Below are 27,285 nucleotides of genomic sequence, written 5' to 3'. Positions count from 1 at the left end.
AACACAGACTGAAGTCACAACTTGGACAATCGCTTAATGAAAAATTGAAATAAATTGTGTGACTCAGTTCATTTTTGTTAACCACTATAAAGAGTGGGATTAGCTTTTACAAAAAAGGGATTGCTTCATCATACTAAGTATCTCTTAATATTTTTGGAGCATCTCAGTTTTGGAGACCCCTGGTATTATGCTGTGTGTTTTCCCAATGTGGGTCCACATCAGCAGGAAAGAACTGACTGTCAATCCTCAGAAAGCTGGTAATCAGAAATGTTTGCTAATATACAGGTAGTCCTCGACCTATGACCATTTGTTCAGCGACTGTTTGAAGTTATGACGGTGCTGAACAAATGGTGGTTATGATCAGTCCTTGGAATTACAGCTGTCCCAGCACCCCTGTGGTCACATGATCGCTATCTGGGCACTTGGTAAACAGTTTGCACTTACAACTGGTTGCAGTGCCCCATGATCATGTGATCACCATTTGCAACCTTTCCTGACGGCTTCCCCAGAAAGTCAATGGAGAAGCTGGCAAGGAAGGTTACAAGTCGCTGGGGTGCGCACCCTCCCCAACCCACGCTGCACCCTCACCAAGCCTCCTCCACATCCCCACACATCACTTCGCTTTCCAGATCCATCTTTTGTTTACTCCTTTTATGGGACAAGTATAGTTATAGCCATTGTTCCACATCGGAAGGCCTCTGTACCTGCAGATCTGAAAGTTGAACAGATGGATTCCAGACTACACTTTAAATGTTTAAATATTTTCAGTTAAACTCTGAAGAACACAAATTGTTTGGCATGAAGTCTGAACTGTGCCAATAAACTGTGCCACGGATATGGTTACAATATCTAGGTTGCAAAAGTTCAGATGATTAATAAGTTGTCCTGCTCATCCTTGCTAATTTGGCTTGTTTTGTGTTAAAAGGAAATACCAACCATCACAACCGTAATGATAATAAAACCTATGACACAGAATAGGGAATGTGATCATCTAAGTATCTCTTTTACCAATTAACTGATTAACTGAAAATAAGAGAGGCAATCTTAATTTGCAAATGAGATTTCAACTAATGAAAGCAAATAGATTAAAGCTCTCAACCCTAGATTGATATAGCAATGATTCCCAGGATATCATTTGCAAATTAATTTTCACACGGATCAAATGTGAATTAACACTGAATTCTATAAATAATTTTTAAATTTACTCATTGGATTTGTTAAGGCTATTCAACTCTAAGAAGACTTGGGGTGGCATACAGTAAGTCTAGTACATAGATCAAAAAACACATTAAAAACCACATAATTCTCCAGACCAAAACAATACTCCCCAACATGCAAAAACTCAACAGGGGCTCCACAACCACTGTAACCTTAGGCTATTTTATGTACACCTACTTTGTGGACGCAAACTTGGCCCAGGACCATAAGGCTCTTCAGCTGCATCCTTTTCTTTATTTCCCTTTTCTTGATCTCCCGCTGCCTGCAAACTAGGAAACTCTTGCTGGAAATAGCTATTTATTTGAACTCCAGGACCTGAAAGCCAAGCCATTAAAAAAAAAAAAAAAAAGTCAATGCATTTGTAATTCAGAACACCTAAATCATAACACAGAACAATCTATGAGCTTTAAAGAATATTCTTTTATTTTTACGCTTAATCAAGAAATACATTTTCTATCATAATTCATATTGTTTCAGACGATTTGGATTAGTTGTTGAATAGAACATACCAAGCCAAAACCAAATCAAACATATTATAGCTTAGCACTATGTAAGGATCCAGCTCTTAAATAAAAAAAGCAACAACTGGAATTTAAAGTTACTATAGCTTAGGAAGCTGGTCTTAAAAACAGAATTACTTAACACAGCCAGAAGGCAGACTGGAAGGAAAATAATGTCTTCCTTTTAGTACTCATGTTTAGTTCTGGGACAAAGGAAGTTGCTTTGCACCAAATTACAATTACTCCATAGTTTATTGACCAGCAGTAGCTGTTTAGAATTTCAACTATACTTCAGTTTTATTAGACTTGCCAAGGATTGAACCCAGGACCTTTTATAAACAGTTCATATGATACTATTGAGCTATGGACCAAGTACATAGTTAACAATCTGAGGAAGAGGTTACTTGGCAGATTGTTGTTATTATTTGCAAAAGACAGTTCTATGGAAAGGAAGGCTTAGCTGAGGAAGTGGAAGTAGCAGGAACACTGCAGGAAAATGACTACGTAAAAGCTGAAGGTTTTGTCGTTAAGCAAAATTAAAACTGAGCACAGTAAAACCTGTATTTTAGACATCAAATAACCAAATTTCAATAAACTCAGAACAATTACAGCTAGGATCCCACGGCAGAAGTTAAAAGGAAAAGGAGCTTCAGGTGGGTGGGAGGTACTAAAGAAGATACTAAAAAGACAACTGCAAGCCATTCTAATGAGGAGAAAAAAAATGGTTTCTTGAGGAGGGGATGCACCAGTGCCTCTTTAAAGGCAGCCAGAAACACTCCCTCTCTTAAGGATAAATTCACCATTGGCAGGACCCACCCACATGTCACCTCCTGAGCTGCCTTAACTAGCCAGGAGGGACATGGATCTAATTGACAAGTGGTGGCATTTACAGACTGGAGGACCCTGTCCACATCCTCAGGCCGAACAGGATCAAACTGTTCCCAGATAACAGGGTAAGCATGATCCCCAGGCATTTACACAGACCATGCCTCACGCTTGGCATCCAACTGGGAACGGATCCAAGCAATTTTATCCTCCAGATGCCCAGAAACTCCTCAACACAGCCCAGCGGCCCACCTTTCCCAAAAGAGATCAGGTGATCTTAAACAGGGCTGCCAGGCAGCACTTTGCAGATGCAATAAGAGCGGAGAAATATTGGCATTTTGCTGCTTCTGCTGCCACAAGGTAGGCCTTAATAGCAGCTCTAGCCTGTGTTTGGTTGGGTTTGGTCCCTGTTTTCCTCCAGTGGCACTCTAGACATCTCTTAATCATTTTCAGGACCCTCAACTCCTCTGTAAACCATAGGGAGTATTGGGCTCGATGGGTCAAGAGAGGCTGCATGGGTGCAATTTTGTCCAAGGCCCCGGCCGCCTTCCTATTCCAGGTGGTGGCCAGGGCCCCCGCTGGACCATGCAGCAGATCCTCAGGTATAACCCTCAGCTCCCTTTTGGAACCCCACTGGGTCCATCAGTGGCCAGGGCGGACCAATCAAATGGGTCTCACCTCCCTGCGGAGGGGGATAGCATAGGAGAATCTCAAGGCCACCAGGACGTGATCTGGCCATGACAAGGGGGACAACTGTAACTCCCCCTTCAGATCATATTGCCACTGCTCTGACAAGAAAACCAAGTCCAGTGTGAAGCCACTGTCCCAAGTCAGGTCACGAATAATCTGAGACAGGCCTATGGCCACCATGATGACCACGAACTCTCGAGTAGCCTCTGAGGCACGTCCCAGGAACAGAAGATTGAAGTCCCCCAGAATCATAAGTCTGGGGAACTCCACTGCCAACCCTGAGACAGCCTCCAGCAACTCAGGCAGGGAGGTTGCTACGCAGCACGGAGGCTGGTACAGTAGCAACAATCCCAACTGTTCTCGAGAACCCAACTTCAGGAACAGGGTCTCACAACTGGCCACTTGTGAAGCAGCGCCCCTGAAGGCCAAAAGAGATTCCCGGATGACAATGGCTACCCCTCCTCCCCTGCCCTGGGGTCTCGGCTGGTGCCATACTGTAAACTTTTGCCTTACAAATGGATGAATCTACAGGTGTGACTGGATTTGCTGTTCTGTTTGTATTTATCCCGCATCAGCACCAACTAATAAGTATGTCCTTTTATGTGAATGCTTGGCAACAAACACAAGTGGTGCTGAAATATTCAAAGTGTAGAATAACTTTTTTGAATTCCCTGATTTATCCTGGAACAACTGTGTTGACATTTGTACTGATGGTGCAAGACCAATGGTGGGTAATACTGCTGGTGCCTTAGCACAAATCAAGGCAGTGGCACCAAACTGTACTAGTAGTCATTGCATTATTCACCGCCACACACTCAAACTAAAAAACAAGCAAACAAATCAGTTTCATTTAAGAATATCCTTGCAGTAAAAATTATTAATTTTATTAAATCTCGATCCTTAAGTACACATCTTTTTAATATTCTGTGGGACAAAATGGGAATTATGCATAAAGCACCTCTGCTGCTTTATGAAAGCATGATGGTTGTCTCAAGGAAAAGCACTGGTGTGATTGTCTGAATTGCAGACTGAACTAGCTGATTTTTTCATGGAACACAGTTTTTATTTGAAAGAACAACTGACAAATTATGGTTATTCAGACTTCAGTATCTGGCAGGCATTTTCTCAAAAGTTATTTTTCATAATAATAAAATATGTATTATTTATGTTAACATGTAATGGGTTTATTATTGTTATTTTTAAACGAATAAACAAACATTTATAAAATTCTCAGTTTTAATTTCTAATACAATAAACATTGATAGATATAACCCACATAAACAAAAGCTCTTTGGGGTCTTCCCTAATTTTTAAGAAAGTAAAGGGGCCTTGAAACCAAAATATTAAAGAACTGTTGAACTAGCTGATGATCTTGCAGAACCCTTATTTACTATCTCTGAGGAACCCTATAGAGAACTGAAGTGCTAGGAGAATAAGTACAGTGGGGCAAAAAAGTATTTAGTCAGCCACCAATAGTGCAAGTTCTCCCACTTAAAAAGATGAGAGAGGCCTGTAATTTTCATCATAGGTATACCTCAACTATGAGAGACAAAATGGGGGAAAAAATCCAGAAAATCACATTGTCTGATTTTTAAAGAATTTATTTGCAAATCATGGTGGAAAATAAGGATTTGGTCACCAAGCAAGATGTCTGGCTCTCACAGACCTGTAACTACTTCTTTAAGAGGCTCCTCTGTCCTCCACTTGTTACCTATAGTAATGGCACCTGTTTGACCTTGTTACCAGTATAAAAGACACCTGTCCACAACCAGTTACACTCCAAACTCCACTATGGCCAAGACCAAAGAGCTGTTGAAGGACACCAGAAACAAAATTGTAGACCTGCACCAGGCTGGGAAGACTGAATCTGCAATAGGCAAGCAGCTTGGTGTGAAGAAATCAACTGTGGGAGCAATAATTAGAAAATGGAAGACATACAAGACCACTGATAATCTCCCTTGATCTGGGGCTCCATGCAAGATCTCACCCTGTGGGGTCAAAATGATCACAAGAACGGTGAGCAAAAATCCCAGAACCACATGGGGGGACCTAGTGAATGACCTGCAGAGAGCTGGGACCAAAGTAACAAAGGCTACCATCAGTAACACACTATGCTGCCAGGGACTCAAATCCTGCAGTGCCAGACGTGTCCCCCTGCTTAAGCCAGTACATGTCTGGGCCCGTCTGAAGTTTGCTAGAGAGCATTTGGATGATCCAGAAGAGGATTGAGAGAATGTCATATGGTCAGATGAAACCAAAGTAGAACGTTTTGGTCTAAACTCAACTCGTTGTGTTTGGAGGAGAGAGAATGCTGAGTTGCATCCAAAGAACACCATACCTACTGTGAAGCATGGGGGTGGAAGCATCATGCTTTGGGGCTGTTTTTCTGCAAAGGGACCAGGACAACTGATCCGTGTAAAGGAAAGAATGAATGGGGCCACGTATCGTGAGATTTTGAGTGGACACCTCCTTCCATCAGCAAGGGCACTGAAGATGAAACGTGGCTGGGTCTTTCAGCATGACAAAGATCCCAAACACACCACCCGGGCAACGAAGGAGTGGCTTCGTAAGAAGCATTTCAAGGTCCTGGAGTGGCCTAGCCAATCTCCAGATCTCAACCCCATGGAAAACCTTTGGAGGGAGTTGAAAGTCCGTGTTGCCCAGCGACAGCCCCAAAACATCACTGCTCTAGAGGAGATCTGCATGGAGGAATGGGTCAAAATACCAGCAACAGTGTGTGAAAACCTTGTGAAGACTTACAGAAAACGTTTGACCTCTGTCATTGCCAACAAACGATATATAACAAAGTATTGAGATGAACTTTTGATATTGACCAAATACTTATTTTCCACCATGATTTGCAAATAAATTCTTTAAAAATCAGACAATGTGATTTTCTGGATTTTCCCCCCCATTTTGTCTCTCATAGTTGAGGTATACCTATGATGAAAATTACAGGCCTCTCTCATCTTTTTAAGTGGGAGAACTTGCACAATTGGTGGCTGACTAAATACTTTTTTGCCCCACTGTATACCTTTACTTCAGGAAAGTATCTAACTAATTACCCTGTAACATGCTGATTAGTAAGCTGCAGGCAGCCCTCGCTAATGCATTGCTTAGCAACAGCAATGCCTGCAGTCCCCATTGCCATTGTTATGCGAGGATTGTGGGTCATTAAGTGACGACCTCCTTGCAACTTCCTGCCGGCTTCCAACAGCAAAGTCAGTGGGGAAGCTGACAGGAAGTTGCAAGTCCCAGGTAGCAGGTGGGTAAGTGGTTGCTGTGGTGCAAGCATGCCCAGCTGGAGGGTGGCTGCTGCTGAGTGTGGGAGAGTGTGCTAATGGCTGCTGCAGCGCTGTGCGAGCATAGTCAGGGATGGGTGCTGCTGGGTATGGGAGGGTGCACCGATGGCTGCCACAGCACTGCACAAGCATGGCCAGGAGTGGCTGCAGCTGGTTATGGGAGGGTACATAGGTGGATGCCAGGGTGCTGCCAAAGCGCAGCCAGGTGGGCATGTATGCACTATATAGTGTGTGGGGGGGGGTGCTGCAGACGCTACAGAGTACAAGGATCTCATACTCTGTAGCCGGGGTCATTGGGAGAAAAAGAGGTGGGAGTGGGAGCAACTTACAAGAGTGACTTGCGACCTTCCCTGCTGGCTGCCCATTGACTTTGCTTGTGGGAAGCTGTCAGGGAAGGCCGCAAATGGTGATTAGGTGACTGCAGGATACAGCAACCATCATAAGTGCAAGCCAGTAGCCAAGCACCTGGATCACAATCAAGTGACCATGGGGGTGCTGGGACAGCTAGAATTTCAAGGACCAGCTGTAAGTACCACTCATTCAGTGCCGTCGTAACTTTGAATGGTCACAGAATGAGTGGTCATTAATCGAGGACTACCCATAATTAAATGTAACAGTAGGAGAATTAAATAGATAAATAGCTTGAAGTATCATTTCCAAATCATGGGAAGCAGTAATTCTACTTAATTTTTCTTTGGTCAGTTCTCACCTTCATTGTTTTGTCAATTTGGGGCACTATTTTTCAATAACAATTCAGAGAAATTAATACAGTTTCAGAGAAGTATGAGTACGATCAGAAGATTAGAAACTAAGCCCTAGGAAAAGAGACTGAAGAAGCTGGTTATATTTAGCCATGAAAAAAATGATTGAGGAATAATATGGCAACATTTGAAGAATACAGCTAAAAAGTCAAGACTGGTCCATCCTTGTGAACTGAAGATATAGAAGGTGAATTTTGATTGAAAAATCTTCCTAACAGTAATAGTAGTTTGCCAGTAGAACCAATTAGCCAGGCAGATGGTGAGCTCCCCTTTGTTGGACGTTTTATACTCTGAGATTGTTTAATTTGGATGCTTTCACTTGGTATACTACACTGAGCATGGGGACTGGCTGAACAGGTTAAATGGTCCTTTCCAACTCTACGATCTTAACATCAGAAATTCTAGAATTATGAAGAGGAAGAAGTGGTTCAGGTCCACAATAGTATCTTTCTGTAGAATATAGAAGACTGCACTCAAAGCTCTGCACTGATAACTCAATTTTTTCTATAATCAACAATTTTTCAAAAAATTCAATTTTTTCTAATCATCAAAACCATAAATCATATTTTTTTCCCCATTTCACTCAAAAAGTCTACAATGGGTTTCCAGTCAGCAGTAAATATATATATTGCCTTTTCTCTAATCAAAGAAGTCAATTTGACCATTTTTGCAAGTTCCACCATCATCACCAACCATTCCTCCTTTGCTGGTAGTACCGAATCTTTCCATCTTTGCACATATAATAATCTCGCTACAGTTGTCATGTATAAAAACAAAGTTCCATGACTTTTTTCCAATTGTTTATCTATCAGTCCCAAAAGAAAAGGCTCTGGTTTCAATTGTATATTAATCTTTAAAATCCTCTGAATTAGTGCATGTATTTGAATCTAAAACTTTCTAGCTTTTTTAACAAGTCCACCAAATGTGGTAGAATGTCCTTTCTTGTTGTTCACATTTCCAACATAAATTTGAGGTACCATTATACATTCTAGATAATTTCTTTGTGACAAATACCAACAATACATCATTTTATAAAAATTCTCCTTAAGATTATAACATAATGTAAATTTCAATCCTTTCAACCATATATTTTCCCATTGTTCCATTTGTAGATAGACATCTAAGATAATTTCTAATGAAAGTCACCCTGTACAAATTAGCCGAACCTTCAAAGAAAAATTAGCCTACATTACTGGAGATGTACAATTTTTTAAATATACTATTTGTAAACATACATTTAACAACTTTATGCTTTCATCAGGTAGCTTATTTTACTCAATAAATAAATGAACAATATGTTTTTGACTCATTTGTTCAATTGGGTTCTCTTTTTAGGACTTGTGTGGAGAACAGATCACATTTAGGTCACATTTATGCAGCAATATTGAAAATTCAAAAGGGTTAACAAACTTTTAACCACTGTAAATTGATATTAAAATATGATACAGAGACTGAACAAGTAAAAAACTGCATAATAAAATGGGTACAAAACTTTAAAGAAACAAATACGCAACAACAATAGGAAGAATTATGGAAAAAAATCAATAAAATTTACTCCAAGTTATAATTTAAGGGAAAATTGGTATAAATATTTTCAGGTGGTATATGATTCCATCAATAATCATAAAAATAGGTAAAACATACAATATAAAAAGTTGGAAATGTCATGATAAAGAGGGAACATTCTATCATATGTGGTGGTTATGAAAAAAAATAAAAACCCTCAAAAGTACTGGAAAGAAATACATAATATTATTTTTTTAAAAAGTAAAATTTGAACTGAAACTTCATATATTTCTACTAGGAATTGTTCCGAAACGTATAAAGAAGAAATGTCATAATGTATTAAGGTATATGCTGATGGCTACAAGGATAAATTTGGCACAATGCTGAAGAAGAGACACTATTGCCAGCAACATTAGACCTGGAGAATATGCAGCACTGGCAAAATTATATTCATAACAGAAGCTTAACTAAATTTAAGTAAGAATGACTCCCTTATATATCATATATTATGCAGCAAGGCAAACTTAGAGTATGGGTTCTAGTAAAAAAAAATACATGAAAGGACTTAACTAGATTTCTACAGATGAATCTTTGGCTTCTTTGACTCTGCTTGGTAATTTTTATTCAACCTGGAAAAAGTGCATTGACGTAGACTTCAGGTAGCTTTGCGTCTTAGCACATTATGTAATCTCTCTAGGCTGGAGGGAACTAATGTATACTTGACATTGACCTTCATTGGGACTACAGTATCCCCCATTAGGAGTCTCCACCCACATATTATTTATTCTACCTATCTAATGAATTTAAGTGTGCTACACCAAAGAGCCCTTTCCCTGGCAAGACGTAACTCCTTTTCTTCTAGGAGAGGTCAGATATAATAACATCCCAATATATGAATGGATATGCCCCTGCCAAATGGGGGTTATCAAATCTGTTGGCTGTTTCACTTTATTGTCCCTTCTACATATGTATGTGTGCACATCTGATAGTTCCTGGTAAGGAACTTAACTAAGTTATGGTCTAATAAAGAGAAAACTCAAATTTCCTTTAGCTAACATGGTTCCTGAAACAGCCAGATTTTACACAATTGCTATTTCTATTAGGAGATTAAAAACTTAGAACCTTTAAAATAATGCATTTAATACATTTAAGTTTATCCTTCCTATGCCATATATAAGACTAGGCAAACTTAAAACTTGAGGTGGATTGGAGAGTGCTTACATTGCTGAAGGTTTGTTTGTTTGAGGGTTTCTGAAGAAGTTGCTAAAGAGAGTTTTGAGGCATGAACCAGAGAAGAGCACTGAAGACCCAAAGAAGATGTGTCAAGGCATATTGCCTATTCCGCACAGATGATCACCCAGGGACTGAAGATGAAACTTCAATGGTCTTATCACTTAAGAGAAAAATCATCTATCACCTCAAAAGGGAAAATTGATACCAATCTCTGTAAACACTTCTTTACATTAATCATAATCTGGAAATATTTATGCTTAAAGTTGCTTTAGGATGAAGTCCTGAGTACAGGAAAAAAATTATCTTACAATTTAAAAGGTAAATATTTTTGTTTGGGAGGAGGGAGAAACCAGCAAATAGAACAAATCGTTACCTTTGCCAAGTGAGAGTAAGAAAACAAATTTTTGGTCTGCTTTAATATGTCAAATATTTAATATGTTTAAAATGTTTAGTATGTTAGAAGAATCCTCCACTGAATTGTTAATCAAATCCTGAGCATATATATGACTCCCCAATCACAACATAATGCTTTCATTTGTGCTTGACATGCTTAATTGTCTTTAAACTTGTGACACCCACATCTTACTATCTATTTCAAAATGTGAAGCTGCACTGACAGCCAACAGTTTAGGTTCACAGCACTGGAAGGTGTTTAGGAGCAATCACATCAATGGCTACCATCTCATAATTCTTTGACAGGACAAGGCCTCAATAGGATCACTGGCCCTGCCAGCTAGAAAAACCACAGGGCATTCAAGAATCATCCAGATTTCAAAAGTCTCTGGAAAGAATAATTCTAAATGATATTCTACCCTCCCAAGAAAGGTCTGTTATACCAATATAAATTCCACAAGAAAATGATCTGTCTGTCATAAAGGGGACTTATATTCCACACCCAGACCCCTTTTTCTCTGTCCATTGCAAAAACCAAGTCAAAAATGTGACCAGCCATGTTTCAAGCCAATGGTAAATTGAAAGAGCTCTATGGTGGGAGAACTCAGCATGAATTTGAAGTCTCTTAAAACCAACTACCTAAGGTTTCCCAATCTGATCTCTGAGATCACTTCAATCAGGGAGGTCACTGAGGAGCACGATGAATGATATATCAACAGGTATATGCCTTCAAAACTGGGGCTAGACCAGAAATATTTCCTGGCATCGCTACAGATAACAAGAACACAGACCCTATGGCCACCCAGCATAGATTTGTGCTGGACCAAATACCCACATGGGGAGAGCTGAATAAAATCAATTACACTAAGCCCATTTACCCAAGTCACCGGGGTAGCCATCTCAATTGCAACCAAGCTATTAGAAATCCAACCTGGCATTTAAAAACAGCATCACAAAACCAGAAGGTAGACTGGCCTATCCATCTAAAATTTTGCAAGATGGAAGAAGACTCAATATAAAGAATAGCTTTCAAGCATGTAGTTTTCCTTATCTGACAAAAACCTCCCCAGCTTCATACTTCCCCCTGTATATTAGGGGCACCCTGTTCTCTCTCTACTCTCCCTCAAGACCACAGAAGAAGAAGCAACAGCAGCCACAGCCATACACATAAAAGTTACATGCTCTGCTAAAACATATAATAAACAAACAACAGCACATATACAAATACAAGACATAAAGACCAGAATAACTTTCCCTTAACATCCTTCAACAGCTCCACAAAGGGCAATATCCTTTTGGTATCAACTCTTCAGACACAGATCATACACCCAGGCCTTGAATCCTTTATAGCTCTGGCTTGGGGGAGAATGCATGAATCAGAAAAAAATGTTTTTGCTTTGTACCTGGAGCAAAACCTATTCTAGAAGTTCTGCCAAATAGTTTTCGATCATCAGAATTTGGCAACGCCACCTCTTTGGTGTTTTAGAGTAATCAAAGTCTGGACAAAGCAAGTACAAAGCAAAGGGAGGGAATGACGTTATCCCTTGATTCCCTCCCTTGTCACAGCAGCTCCCATCATAGCATAACTTACCAGTCTGAGCTTCCAAGCTCCTTCTCTCTCTCCCTTCAGTTGCCCCCCCAGAGCAGCATATCCCACAGCCGAACTGGCCCCCAATCTCCTGTGTTTTCCTTCTCAGCTGCTGCCATCAATGTCCTTGGCCCCTTTTTTCCTGCTCTCCATCCCCAAAGTACTTCTGCCAGGAACATATTTTGATCAGGCACAGACTACCCAAAGCCACCTCATCTGTGCCCATACAAGCATTTTGGTGTTCTTTTTCCCATAAACCAATTTTCACTTTAGCAAAATTGCACTCTATAGATATTACCTTCTCACTCTTTAATGTCAAATAGTCTACCCTAAGTTTCCCATCAGAACTGGGAGCAACTGCTACAGACTTGAAAGTTTTGGTGCTGTGCTTCAACCTTCACCAAAGAATGATTCTATTACATCTCTAACACTATTCAGATAAATAGAAAGATGAAAGAAATTAGAAACTGCAGAAAGAAATTAGAAACCACAGAAAGAAGTAGAGAAAACTGCAGTTTAGAACTATTAGCTCAGCTAGGTTGGTCCATCTTTCCTCTACTTACCATCACCCTGTCCACCTTGCTTGGTATTAGCCCAGGATTTGACAACAGGAGGTGTTTCTGGAGGAGCAGGAACTGCAGGTTTTGGCTGCACCTGTGGCACTTCTGCCTGTCTAAAAGCAAGAGAAATTTGAAGATACTTGAGAGCAAAAGTGGCTAACATAATGATTGCAAAACCATGTTTTAACAAAGAATTCAAATTTTCAAATCATTAAAGAAAGCTTCTATTATAAGAGCAGAATAACAACAACTTGGGGAAGTTTAGGCACATTTCTGAATGCAGCTCCTATGGTCAATACTTCTCTTAATATAATTTCTATGAACATCTTATTTCAGCAGCTTTGATATAAAATAAAAGGGAAAAACTTCAGGAAAGCTTATCAGGATTTGCATGAAATAGTTTGTATCATATAAAAACATTTTTTAAAACATCAAATCTGTTTCTTAGCACACAGGGAGGTAATATCTAATCTCAGTTTGCACTCATTTATTTTTTCACAGTGGAAGTGAACAAACAATCTTACATTCTTCATTATAGAGGCAAAGCAAAGAGAAGCAGATGATCTGATGCTGCCACCAAGATCTAGGAAAATAAGTTTAATCAAGAATGAGATACTCCTGAATGGGCTCCATATCACTGCCTCAGAAGATAAGGTCCTTCTCTTATATCTGTCCAATCTAGTCTTCGTTTACAAAAATTACTGATGAAGCATCTTTTATAAATACCTATTTGGTATGACAGGGCTTCTCTGTTCCCACTCATCATCCCCCCTGTATTAGCAGGCTGAGCAGTTCCAGCTCTTTTATATGCAGACAACATCGTGATTATATCTATCTCTCAAATGGGGATGAGAAGGGAACTGAGGGATTTGGTTTCTTTTTACTCAGAGGAAATACTTGCAATAATTTATCAGAAAACTAAAGTCCTAGTATTTGTATGAAATTCTTATTCTTATTAATTAATAATAATTTATTGTTATGAACTAATAATTAATTCATAATGGGCCTTGTGAAGGGCCAGCAGCTGCCTCAGCCAGGCGTGCCTTGCCAGCAGCGGTTGGAAGAAGACCGTGAAGGTCAGCTGGGGGTGGTGGAGGACAGCAGGGATAGGCAGCAGCAGCAGAGTGCAGGGCAGCCGAAAGGGCAGAGTTGGGAGAGAGATAGGCAGGTGGGGAATTAAAGTGCATGCTGTGGTCATAAATGTGTGTGGGCTGCCAAGCACCCAAATTTCTATCATGTGACTGTGGGGACACTGCAACTTCAAGGACCAGTCGTAACTACCATTCATTCAGTGCTGTGGTAACTTCGAATGGTCGCTGAATGAATGGTTGTTAAGCAAGGACTACCTGTAGCGTTCTATAACACTCCTGCAGCATATGCTAAAACATTACATTCAAAACAGGAAGGATGATTTGTAGTGCAACTGTAACTTACTTTTCTTCCTCATGTTGTTCTTGTTTAGAAGCCCAACCTGTGCCATCCTTAGGCACAATGTTTATATTAGGATCATTTCCTTTGTTTTCTGCTTTAAGACTGGGGAGGTTAGCTGGAGGAGGCATTCTCCGTGAAATGGCAACTTTCCCAAGACTCTGTAATCCATGACGAGTTGTAACTATGTAAGAAAAACATTTTGAACTGTAATATACATTCATATCTCCACTCACCCTTCTTTTGTCTTGAAAAAATTATCATTCCTGGCAAAATACTATTAAAAATTATCCCTGTCACTGAAAAACTAGGAGTAAATGTACTGTCCTCATGTACCTGCAAATGATAGAGAAAATATAGCCCTCTGTTTCCAAATTAATATAGGGACAAATGAATATAGCACTTTAAATAGATAGTGCAAACTGAGCATCTACATTCTTATTTATTCTTATTCGTTATTCTTTTTATTCTTTTAATTTTATTATATTATTTATTTGTTATTCTTCTGTAGTCTGCCTTATTTAAAAAAACATTAAACAATACAAAGAATCACTAAAGTCTAATATTAAGTCATAAGATTCATACAGCAAACTTTGTTTCCTAAATCAAGTATATATTAGGTCTATTTTTATTTATTGTTCTCTTTTATAGAACAGCAATTATGAAAGGACATTTCTTTTTTCCTTCTTTGCTCTGCTTATAGAACTTGTATTCACTGCGAATTTGCTGCTCAAGTACACAGATATGTATTATGGGTGTTATCTGCTTTTTCATTAAAAATATCCATAACAATGAACAGCGTAATAAAATAAAACCTACACAAATCAATCACAAATGTATAAGGGATAGCAGATGAAATTCATGGATTAAATGCCAGATTGACTGCCCACTAAAAGACAAAAGACTCAGCATACCAGTAACCTACATATAACCTTTCCAGAAGACTTTGGAGAGATGATCTTAAATGATTTAAAAATATCTAAATAGTGGCCATAAGTCCGACATTGCCACGTGTATAGATTAGGAAATGTAACAATTGCAAAATTGAAAATCTGTAGTTAAACAAAATGCTTTAGCTCTGATATTCCTGCCCAAAACAAAATGACAACCAACTGCATAAAACCTAGTAAATGAGTATGAAATGTTCAGTTTTAACAAACATACCTGTAGTTTTCTGTGTTTCCAGAGTCTTTCCCTTATATGTGTTGAACAAACTAAGTGTTGCATACTTTGTTTTCCCGTCCTTTGCTTTTGTGCTCTGGCTTGACTTCTCCGACATTTCAGTTCATTGAGTCTGGAATCTCCTTGCTCACCCCCTAAAAGTAAAAGTAAATTGGCTAGTCAAAACAACTTAAAAAAAGACTCATCCATGCAACAAATGTAATTATACATTTTGTTGTATGCCGCCCAGAGTTGCCTGTGGTGAGATGGGCGGCTATATAAATAGATTTACTAACTCAATCAATCAATCAATCAATCAATCAATCAATCAATCATCACAAGAATTGGGATATCCAGAATATGGTATAACTGCTCCACAAAAACTTCACTGTAGCACTTCCAATATGAGCTTTTTATTACTCAGCTGAGGTGATAGCTAAGTTTTAGATCCATATTTCCATAGTCTGGAACAAGGGTCAGCAAACTTTTTTTATAAAGGGCCATATCCCACTTCGCAGCTGGCAGGTCTGCAGGCCAAGGCGTGTAGGAGCCATTCGATGATGCTGGCCCACCAGCAAGGAGGCTGCTTTTTATTACTCAGCTGAGGTGATAGCTAAGTTTTAGATCCATATTTCCATAGTCTGGAACAAGGGTCAGCAAACTATTTTTATAAAGGGCCATATCCCACTTCGCAGATATTTAATATATCACAATAGATAATGAAACTCTGTTTTGCAGAGATCCTGTTAATAAAACTCTGATTTTTAGTAACAGATATGAATCATACCAGCAAATATCAAAATTATAATGTAACAAAGAGATGGGACAATTTAAAATGAGTAATGTTACTAATATGCTCTTTAAAAGCCTGTGTTTGAATCTATCTATATTCATGCATTTAGAGTAATTAACATTAAGATTTATACATACATACAATCAAACTGTCTGGAGACATACTCTTGTTTCTTAGCATGCTGTTCCATTTATGATCTTCTAGACCAGGGATTAGCAAACTACTGCCCTCAGCCAAATTTGGTCCACCACCTGCTTTTACATAGCCTGCAAGCTAAGAATTGGATGGATAAGTGGGTGGCAGATCACCAGGCCTGAGCCTCAGCCAAGCTCCTGGGGTGAGGGGTGGGGTGACATGGGTGGTGGCAGTGGCCTCCCAGCAGCCTCCTTGCTGGTGGGCCAGCATCATCGAATGGCTCCTACACGCCTTGGCCTGCAGACCTGCCAGCTGCGAAGTGGGATATGGCCCTTTATAAAAAAAGTTTGCTGACCCTTGTTCCAGACTATCAACTCAAAACCTTTACAATTCCATGTATGGCTATTATCATAAAGTAACTGAGATCACCTGCAGAATCATTTTAGTCTGATCAAACCTCAGGAAACAGAAAATAGGTTTCATTCACATGTTATGTCAGTCCATCTAGCTTAAAGCATTTGATTAAGAACTGGCAAACTACTGAATGCTTCTTATGTCCAGAGGAAAATTAGCATAAATTTAACATATTAGCACTGCCTTTAAAAATATCCATCAGTATATGCCATATTTCAATACTTTAAGTTAGATAAACTAGAAACTAGTTTATCTAACTTAAAGTATGATAATTAATGAGCTATTTGGTCCTCCCTTCTAAAGAAAGGGAAAACAATGAGATTCCTCACCACATTCTCGCATTAAGAAAATGAAGCATGTTTACTCTTTCATTTCTCCCGCTAGCTGGAGAATGAGAGAGAAAATATAGCTATGGCTTATTGATCAACTTGAGCTTTTTATTACTCAGCTGAAGTGATAGCTAAGTTTTAGATCCATATTTGTCTCTCCGGCCTTCTCCATCCCTCTTCTAACCCTCTAAAGACCATTTCTTCTATATTCTATATTCCATATTTGTCTCTCCGGCCTTCTCCATCCCGCTTCTAACCCTCTAAAGACCATTTCTTCTAGTTAAATACTGTTAACAAAATCCAGCTAACATACAAAGTCAGGTTAGATATAAGGAAAGGTTCTTATATGAAAACAACCATTTAAAAATGTTTCTATCATAGGTTTGCTTTCAATGTACTGGGCACGAACTCCATATTCCAATGCTGCAAATGTAAAATATCAGTCTAAAAAGTGGTCTCACACAACATATGTATCAGCACTGCCAAAATTTTCATAAATTGATTCAAGTGGTCTAGAACATTATAAAGATTAAAACCATGGCTGCAATCTACAACACAATCCTTGTTTAATATGATGATAACCTATTTGGAATTAACCTAAGCTTTCTGCGCTTGAGAGTTCCCCTTCTTCATCTACGAACAGCATTTAAAACCATTAATTCAGAAATTAAAGTTAATGTAGAAAGACTAGATCTGCATTAAAGTACATCATAGGGTAATTTGTCAGGTCTTGCGCCAAGTAAACAAGCATTAGGACAAAGCATAACATTGCCAGATTCAGAAGTGCACTTCATACAGTAAGATATGTAAGATAAATATGTAAACAGATGCAAGGAAAAAGTCTCATTTTTTTCTTTCTCTGAAGCAGACACTAGTATTCCCAGTCTGCAAAGTGTGGCTTATTCAATGCTCTTCCCAAAAAATTAAAGTTTCTTTTTTTTAAAAAAGCAACTCTAGTTGCAACAGCAAGCAAAGCATCTTAGAAGACTATCTATATAGTGAATATAAGATTCTAGTTAAGCATTAAAATAGAATGCAAGTACACCAAAATGTAAACATACAACACCCTACATTTCACTGTCTTATATCCTAGGACAGCAAACTGAAAATGAAACATATAAAACCTACTCTGCTTTTGTAAGATATAAGCTGAATGCTAAATTGTACATGGGGTTCTAGGGAAAATATACTGTGTAGTGTTCTTAAGTTTACAAGAACCTGAAAATAGTGTGCCAACCAAAAATATTGTATTACAGTACTATCTAATTAGGGAAGCAGGTAAAGAAATCCCTTCTTTGTTATTTCATATAACAATAATGTTCTTATGTCAACCACCTGCACTGATTGTTCTGTTTTTTAAAAAGAAAGACAATAAAATTATAGCCCAATCATATAAGAAACGACTGTAATCACTGAGTAATTTTCATACTACAAAATCTCTTTCAAAGTGTAAAACAGTCTTTTAAGAAAAGCCAAAAACAAATATATAAGAAGATAGAGCACAACTGGCTGCAGGCAGAGGTACAAAAAAATTACTGTATCTATTAGCAGAATACCTCAAGACAAATGCATACTCTGTGATTAAACATTAAGTCTTGCTATGAAACCATAAAAGCCATGAAAATACTTCTACAGAAATCAAAAGTCCATAAAAATTAATGGACTGCCTGCCTAACGTATTAGTTATCTGTGGAACATGGATGGCCTCAAAGAAGAGGAAGAAATTCTTCATATCACAGTACTGTCAATTGGACTCTTGGAAGAATTGGTCTCCAAAGGGGAATACATATTTATAACTTTAAGGATAGACCATTCTGTAGCTTAGCTGTAAGCTGAATGGATTTCATTATTTCACTAATCTCAGCTTTCTCAGTACCTAAAAAAATAGTTTCAGTGTGTGGAATTTTACACACAGAGTAGCACCTGACAGAGGGCACAACTAAATAGCTACATTCAAGTGCTTTGCTTCAGGCTATGAGCCAGCAGGAAAGTATGTCAGCATACTGTACACTGCCCTCACTGCCGATCCCTCTTGTGGCTCTGCAAAAACCAGGGTATCCAGCCTCATTCGCAGCTCAAGCCATAATGGCCATCATCGAGGGAGAGTGGGCAAGGTTGCAGCAGCATTAAATGGCTAGTAGGAGTTGGCCAGATCCCAGCCCCTGACTGAGTCATCAACCATATCACTGATGATGAAGTGTGCTAGACTGTGTCCCCAGCAAAAAGTGTGCAGAGGAGGAAAAAAAAAAATTAAAACTGGAACAATGAACGACAACCTTAAACCTTAGCTGTGTGCTGGGAATGAGACAAAAGCAATGCCATTAGGACATGTCACATAAACAAGTTATTACAGTATGTTCATGTAACAGTCAGAGCAACCTGGGGATGAGCCCACATAATCTTACAGATCCTAAACTTAATACATGCCATTGTTTTAAAGTTTTTATATTTGCATAAATATTTGAACACATGAATGCTGTTTGCTAATCTATTTTAAATTCTGGCTCTAAAAACATGGAACTTCTGTGATTTTCATTATTCACTAACAGACTATTTTCCTCTACTCAAACATTCACACTGTTGGAACATCACTTCTACTATCTTCCCACTATGCTGCCAAAAAATAAAACCCCAATTCTTCAAGAAATTGAAGTCTCTCATTCAGAACAAAGCACAGAATTAGTTAATACAGTACAAAACTTTAATTTAATTGGGAAAAGAGCCTACATTTTTTTTGGTGCGGGCCTCCCTGTTTTAATGTAAAACAATCTACAAAGGGTATATGTAGGTGTCATGGCTTCAAAAATATTTCAGGTCTATATTAAGCTACATCTATTATTTACATAGAAATACTTTAATGAGGGACAAAATACCAGGAATTGTCTTCAAAAGGAGGGGGATTGCCAGGAGGGGGGGGGGGAAGCAAAAATAATCTTTTTCATGAAGGGGGGAAAAAAAGCCAAAGTATTGTCGAAGGCTTTCACAGCCAGGATACGATGGCTGGTGTGGGTCTTCCGGGCTGTGTGGCCGTGTTCTGGAGGTTTTGTTTCCTAACGTTTCGCCAGCACCTGTGACCGGCATCTTCAGAGTGCAGGAGCATAGACAGGAGCAGTTCTCTCTGTGCCCAGGGTGATGTGACCCTTTTGTGGGTATTTATAGAGATCCAAGGGGGGGGGAAAGGGGGGGGATTGGGGGTGTGGGGGGGGTTGGGTTACTGAGTGGCTGCTTGTTTTGGTGTCAGCATCTGTGTGTATCTTCCTGGTGATTAGGCAGGGTTTTTTCTTCTATTGAATTGTTAACGAGGGGCTGCTGGGGGTGATTAGCAAGTTCATTGTGTGAACTGTCACATGTCCTGCACTCTGAAGATGCCGGTCACAGGTGCTGCGAAACGTTAGGAAACAAAACCTCCAGAACACGGCCACACAGCCTGGAAGACCCACACCAGCCAAAAAAGCCAAAGTCGACATATTAAAAAAGATGTATTACAGTCCAATATCAGGAATAATCTAAGTGCCATGAGGTTAAGTGGCACAAAGAACAGGAGTTAAGCATAGAGAAGGGGAAAAAAACCCCTGCATGTATCATGCTAGAACTGTTCAGAGAAACAGTTACCTCTAACTTTTCAATATAGAGTTTATTCAGATTAGAGCTTGAATTTTTAGTGTTCTGGAAAAAAGGTCATTATAGGAAGCAATAAAATATTGTTATGTACAACAACAAATACACAAAATCTTCTTGAATAAAATGTATCACTAGTTCTACAAAATGCATTCCAAATAAAAGATGAACATCCATAATTTCCATAATAATCCATAATTACACCAACATTGCTGTGTCCTTACCATACACTAAATTGTAAAATCAATGTGTGCTGCTAGATTAACTCCAACTCTTTTCAGTTTACAATTATTTGTCATGTAGGCTTGAACAGCTACCAGTCTGGCAGCCTTGAAGCAAGATTTTGTAATCTAGGTTAACTGAACTTTACAGTTTACTGAGTCCTGAGAACACGGTTTTAAAATAATAGCACATATATCTGTAATCAAGATAACAACCTTGTAATATAATTATAGTCTTTTATCCATATAGTTGTTTACTCAGGGATCATCCGTCTGTCAGACATTAGGACTGCTAATTTACTGTTATATAAATGAATCTTTCATTTGGAATATTCCTTATGTTATTCTGGTTCACTTTGGTTAACTACATCCAAAATGAATGTGATCCTTTCAATCTGCATCAGAATATGGTTTGTAAATGTACCTGGCTGATTCAGATTTAGTAATAAAGAGGAAATACCTAAGTATTCAAGAAAAAGGTACAACCAAACACAAGATCTGTTAATATAATACCAAACTGTAGTTTGTAGTTCATTCATATGACACTCAACCAACCTACAGACTGTTTAACTGTTTCAACAGCAGATTGCATAGGAAAGGCAGCAAAGGTAATTTATATAAGCTGCATTCAGACAGCTGATATTCAAAAGGATTCACACAACAAAGCCATTGGGTAAGGGAAATGAGAAAGGATATACAATCTTGCTGAAAATATTTTCTACCTTAGGTTTTGCAATACTGCCATTTTTATTATTAGAATGAAGATTCCTTCTGGTGGTTTTCTTTTTAACCTTGGAACTAGAGAAACAGGAAAGGAGAATGGGTTGCTGCATTGAGGCCATCCCCCCAACAGAATCACCACATAGAAGCAGAGATTGCCCTGAACTTTTCACTGTTCCAGAAATACAGCATTAATTTATTTACAATGTTTATAATCCTGGAGGTCTCTAGGCAGCATACTACAATACACAAAGTAAGTATATGTAACCAAAAGTTAAATATGGCAGATGAACACCCCACTTAGGAGTTCTAGGGACCCAAGGCTTGATGAAACAATACAGCCTTGGTTTCTTTTTGGAATGTTAATAAAGTAGGGGCTGCACATACTTCTGGGATTTTTTAATTTATTGATCATATTTATATAGCTGCTCACCTCACAAAAAAGTGACTCTGGATGGCGTACAACACTGATGGGATGGAGAGTGTTCCATAAAAGGTAGTCTGTCACAGAGAAAACTTGTTGCCTAGCCCATAACTCATAAAGCAGAGCTTTAGATGACTAGACCAGTCAAATGATAAAGTGAGGGTGAAAAATTCTAATAACCTTGCTTATCTAGTTTGACTGTGATTAGGACAATAGTTTTAAAAGGTTGGGATCTTATTTGCTTAAAACTAACAACTGTCTAGGTAACTACATTCTGCCTCCTATACATTTTTTTGGCTTTTTTTTTGTATTGCATAAAGTGAGGTCTAAATCGCTGTAATGGTATGTGAGAATAACCTTGGGGGACAGGAAGAAGATCTGCAGACTAGACAACAGTCATGCAAAAGATTTCTCAGCCCACAGAAGGAACAAGGACATGGAAAGCATCTCAGAAGGGACTCTCCCTAGTTTTCTGGAAAGTAAACATAAAGGAAGGGAGAAATCCTTTCAGACTTGTGATATTCTATTACTGTAAACTTACAATAAAGATAGTGTTAGTACTCATGGTTTGTGCTTCTTCTCTGGGCTACCTTGAAGGGCTGACAACCTCCTTCACAAATTCATCCATTCTGTGGCAGTCACCTATACTATAATTTCTTCTAGGAAAAGCATGCCAGCTCCAAGGATTCACCCTTGGTTTGTGCCACATCATAAAACTACAGAGTGCTGAGAAAAAACACAGTAAAAATAAAACCTGAAAGATACTGGAAGTAAAAGGAGTATTTCAACTGAAAAATAACTGTATTTTTCCAGAGGAAAGTTTCTGATGAAGACCTCCACTGGCAGGTGGCTGGCAGGGGAGTGTCTGATTTTTCAGTCAATCACATACTACACTATTTGATAACTGAACAAGAGTCAATATTGAATATACTCTGAGATGTCTCTCTAACACACACTTGTGCTTCCTGCCAGTTCATTGAGGAGAAAATTCACCGAATCTGAATGGAGTCTATTTCCAGCTCAAGTCCTTAAATTTTTATCCTTTCCCTCACCATGAAGAAATTACTCTCAAATTTAGCACAAGTACAGGAACAGCAGCCTTGAGCAATCTTAGACCGGGCTTAGTCAGATAAATTACTCATGTTCCCCAGAAGGAAGAAATCTGAAAGGAAAGAAATGCCGGAAGAGAAATGAAAGGTGAGAATAAAAAGAGTCATCGAGGCTGTTGGGAGAATTGGGACTGGGAAAAAGAAGTTAGGAAACGACGCCGGAACCTTGAAGGCGAAAAAACCGGATGTTAAAAAAAAAGGGACCTCCGATTCCTGCGCTCTTCGCTGTCCCCCTCCCCCCAAATTTCCTTTTGTCCCGAGTTAGGAGTAAAATAGGACGCTCCAGGCGCGGATCTTCCCCCAGCCCATCCCTTAGACCCCAAGGCGCAAGGCAGAAAGGCGCAGGGGAAGGACGATGCTCTCTCTGCACCGGCTCCGGCCGGGGCTCGCCGCGGGCCACCCGACTCTCTCCGCGCGGAGCCTTTTAGCGGCCGCCGGCACCAGATTTCCATCCCTCATCCCCCCCGTTCCCTCGCCCTCCGCTACTGCCAGATAATGCCGCCTCACGATCCCACTTACCGAGGCCGAAGCGACCGCCTGAGCTGCTCTCACACAGAGCGGGCCAAAATGGCGGGCGAATAGCCAAACCGGCGGCGCCTAACAGCGTCTGACTTCAGCACGCACGTACCGCTTGCGAGCCACGTGACTGGGCTACTGTGCCCGTGGCGGCACAGTTTCTTCGGAGATGGGCGTTTGCGCCCCCTGGAGGAGCTGCGGGAGCTGTAACGTGCTTCTAATACCTGTTGTGGCTTCTAAAGTATCTTTGTAAAACTGCTTTGGGTGCTTCTTTAGAGAAGCGGGATACAAATAAATAATAAATTAAAAAAAAAAAGATCTACATGACTAGATGATCCGTTCGAAAAACAGATCCACAAAGAGAGAATAAATTTTCCTCCCCGCTCAATCTTACAGACATATCCGCAAAGAAAACCCAAGGCTGTCTGCAGCTTATTTGTGACGATTATCTAGCTATTTTATCTCCTAAACGGCCTAACAATCCTGGTTATTCCCGGACCCTTTTTATCATGATCCTACAGTCAAATGGATTTACATCATCTTGCTCACAGTAGTTTGCTCCATGCATCTCACATAGTAATAATGATCCACAAAATTAATGTGAAGACACATTTGTTAAACTCTGTACCACAAGGCTGTTTGTGGTTATGATTTTTGTGCAACAGACTAGCAGGACTAGAGTTACAGACGTCCAGTCCCCTGGCAGGCATGGTCTTCAAATATTGTCTGAATTTTTTAGTGTCTTGTGGGTTTTTTGGATTGTTTTCACTACTAGTCATTCAAACGTTCATGTATTGTGACCTTGTAGATTGTCTGTTTCTTTCTTTCCCTGTCCTTCAACAGGTTTGACAGCCTAGATTTACCTTCTTTAATTTATTTCCTGATTCCAGCAATTGGCTTCAATCCAATCCCTTCAAATCTATGATCACTGTAGTCTGTAGATCACATGACTCATCATACATTTCTATGGTGAAATTTGGAAAGCACGTTGTCGTCAATTCTATATTATTGCTGGCATGTGTTCTTGAAAATAAAGATTTGTTGGAAAAATATTGTGACTGGAAACCACTTTTTCTGATGTTGGAAAAAGCAATTTCATATACATGCAGGCCTAAGTACATTTTTTTGCAGGTGTTTGCAAAATGTGAAAACAAATGTGTAATAAAAAGGAATCAAATGGGCAAAGAACTCATAATGAAATAAAAGAAAGCACAATGTACACCAAAAACACTGAGATAATGGTACTGCCAGGTTCTATGGCTAAAAGACAAAATTCTATGGCCAAAGACAACATTCTGGCACCCTGACAGGGCCTAGAAGCAGAGGGCAGAGGGCACAAGGGGCCTGGATGAAGACTTAATGGAACCCACTTGCAAATTGCTGGAAAAAAGCATGCTAGAATCCACAGTAAGTTTATCTGTGTAGTGAAGCTATTCTATGAACTCACAAACTTTCTGTTCTTACTCAGTGGTGTATCCAGGGATGGAACATGCCATCTATATTCAGTAACCAAAGATAAGCAAATATTATTTTAAAAAATCCTTTGAACACAAATACTGTATATTCAGGGCCCACAGCTGCCGCCTCCTCCAGGTGAAACTCAAAAAATTAGAATATTGTGCAAATGTTCATTTATGTCAGTAAGGCAACTCAAAAGGTGAAATCAATATATGAGATAGACGCATTACATGCAAAGCGAGATATGTCAAGCCTTACTTTGGTATAATTGTGATGATTATGGCGTACAGCTTATGAAAACCCCAAATTCACAATTTCAGAAAATTAGAATATTACATGACATCAATAACACAAGGATTGGAAATAGAACAATATCGGACCTCTGCAAAGTATAAGCATGCATATGTACTCAGTATTTGGTTTGGGCCCCTTTTGCGGCAATGACTGCTGCAATGCGGCGTGGCATGGATGCTATCAGCCTGTGGCACTGCTGAGGTGTTATGGAAGACCAGGATGCTTCAATAGCGGCCTTCAGCTCCGCTGCATTGTTCGGTCTCATGTCCCTCATCTTTCTCTTGGCAATGCCCCATAGATTCTCTATGGGGTTCAGGTCAGGCGAGTTTGCTGGCCAATCAAGCACAGTAATCCCATGGTCATTGAACCAGGTTTTGGTACTTTTGGCAGTGTGGGCAGGTGCCAAGTCCTGCTGGAAAATGAAGTCAGCATCCCCATAAAGCTCGTCTGCGGAAGGAAGCATGAAGTGCTCCAAAATCTCCTGGTAGACGGCTGGGTTGACCCTGGACTTAATGAAGCACAGTGGACCAACACGAGCAGATGACATGGCTCCCCAAATCAACAGACTGTGGAAACTTCACACTGGACTTCAAGCATCGTGCATTGTGTGACTCTCCATTCTTCCTCCAGACTCTGGGTCCTTGGTTCCCAAATGAGATGCAAAAGTTGCTCTCATCAGAAAAGAGGACTTTGGACCACTGGGCAACAGACCAGTTCATTTTTTCTGTAGCCCAGGTAAGACGCTTCTCATGTTGTTTGTTGTTTAGGAGCGGCTTGACAAGAGGAATACAACATTTGAAGCCCATGTCCAGGATCCGTCTGTGTGTGGTGGCTCTTGATGCACTAACTCCAGCCTCAGTCCACTCCTTGTGAAAGTCCCCAACACTTTTGAATGGCCTTTTCCTGACAATCCTCTCCAGGGTGCGGTCATCCCTGCTGCTTGTGCACCTTTTTCTACCACACTTTTCCCTTCCACATAACCTTCTATTGATGTGCTTTGATACAGCACTTTGGGAACATCCAACTTCTTTTGCAATTACCTTTTGGGGCTTTCCCTCCTTATGGAGGGTGTCAGTGATGGTTTTCTGCACAACTGTCAGGTCAGCAGTCTTTCCCATGCTTGTGATTCCTACTGAACCAGCCTGAGAGACCATTTAAAGGCTCAGGAACCCTTTGCAGGTGTTATGGATTCATTAGCTGATTAGAGTGGACACTTTGAGCCTAGAATATTGAATCTTTTCACACTATTCTAATTTTCTGAGATTGTGAATTTGGGGTTTTCATAAGCTGTACACCATAATCATCACAATTATACCAAAGTAAGGCTTGACATATCTCGCTTTGCATGTAATGCGTCTATCTCATATATTGGTTTCACCTTTTGAGTTGCTTTACTGACATAAATGAACATTTGCACGATATTCTAATTTTTTGAGTTTCACCTGCACTCTGGGTTTGTAATTTCCTCTTTTCCTGCAATTTATTCAGTCTTAGTTCCTCTTATTTTATAACTATAATCCCCAATTCACCCAAACACCAGCCTTCCCTAAGCTGCTACTTCCAGCTACAATTCCCTTTACCCTATACCGCCCTGTGGCTAGGAAGATGGGAGCTAAAGTCCAAGATACTGGAAGGCCCTAGCTTGGGGAAAACTGTTTGGTTATAGCACAGATAATCCTTCCAAGATACAAATTCCAAATATGACATGTGGATAAAACAAAAAGTAAATATATTTTGGCTGGTTGGAAGGAAGAAGTATCATCCAGATTTGTCATCCAGTGAGAAATGATCCCAGAAACAAATTTATTGATAAAAAACCATCAGGAAATGAAAAGTTATATAAATCTGTAGATAAGAAATCTGTGATTTTTTTTTTTGTTACTTTTAAGTAAAGCAACAGTGTAGATTTTAAATTTGTGGTTTACAAGTTAAGTCTTATTTTGCTAAAACTGATTTTTACCCATATCCTTATAGAAAACTACGCTTCGTTTTATGTCTTCCCTCTACCTATGTGCTTTCTTGGAATGTGGGTGTTTGTATGAATTCTCAGTGAGGGGGCAGATTCTGGGCATCTGTATGGAGAATAGGC

At 39.5% G+C, this 27,285-nt stretch overlaps 1 protein-coding gene across 9 annotated transcripts in view; it reads right to left on the bottom strand.

The window, feature by feature from the left end:
• PRRC2C (proline rich coiled-coil 2C) overlaps positions 1–23,545 on the bottom strand; it is an 86,168-nt gene extending 62,623 nt beyond the window's left edge. For all 9 annotated transcript variants that reach the window (XM_025170216.2, XM_007433747.4, XM_088128459.1 and 6 more), the window contains exons 1-5: positions 23,448–23,545; positions 15,169–15,320; positions 14,011–14,188; positions 12,580–12,689; positions 1,396–1,533 (exon numbers count right to left, since the gene is read on the bottom strand). In XM_025170216.2, the coding sequence (XP_025025984.2) occupies positions 1,396–1,533; positions 12,580–12,689; positions 14,011–14,188; positions 15,169–15,283 (541 nt within the window). In that variant the 5' untranslated portion in view covers positions 15,284–15,320; positions 23,448–23,545. The remainder of the gene's footprint in view (positions 1–1,395; positions 1,534–12,579; positions 12,690–14,010; positions 14,189–15,168; positions 15,321–23,447) is intronic.
• Between the last annotated feature and the right edge of the window lie 3,740 nt (positions 23,546–27,285).

Source organism: Python bivittatus, unplaced genomic scaffold (assembly GCF_059951505.1).
Source record: "Python bivittatus isolate LINGU-HERP-01145 unplaced genomic scaffold, Pbiv_v1 ctg000700_np1212, whole genome shotgun sequence".
Taxonomy (NCBI): domain Eukaryota; kingdom Metazoa; phylum Chordata; class Lepidosauria; order Squamata; family Pythonidae; genus Python; species Python bivittatus.
Note: the sequence above shows the minus strand (reverse complement) of the source record. Positions and strands in the feature narration are given on the sequence as shown.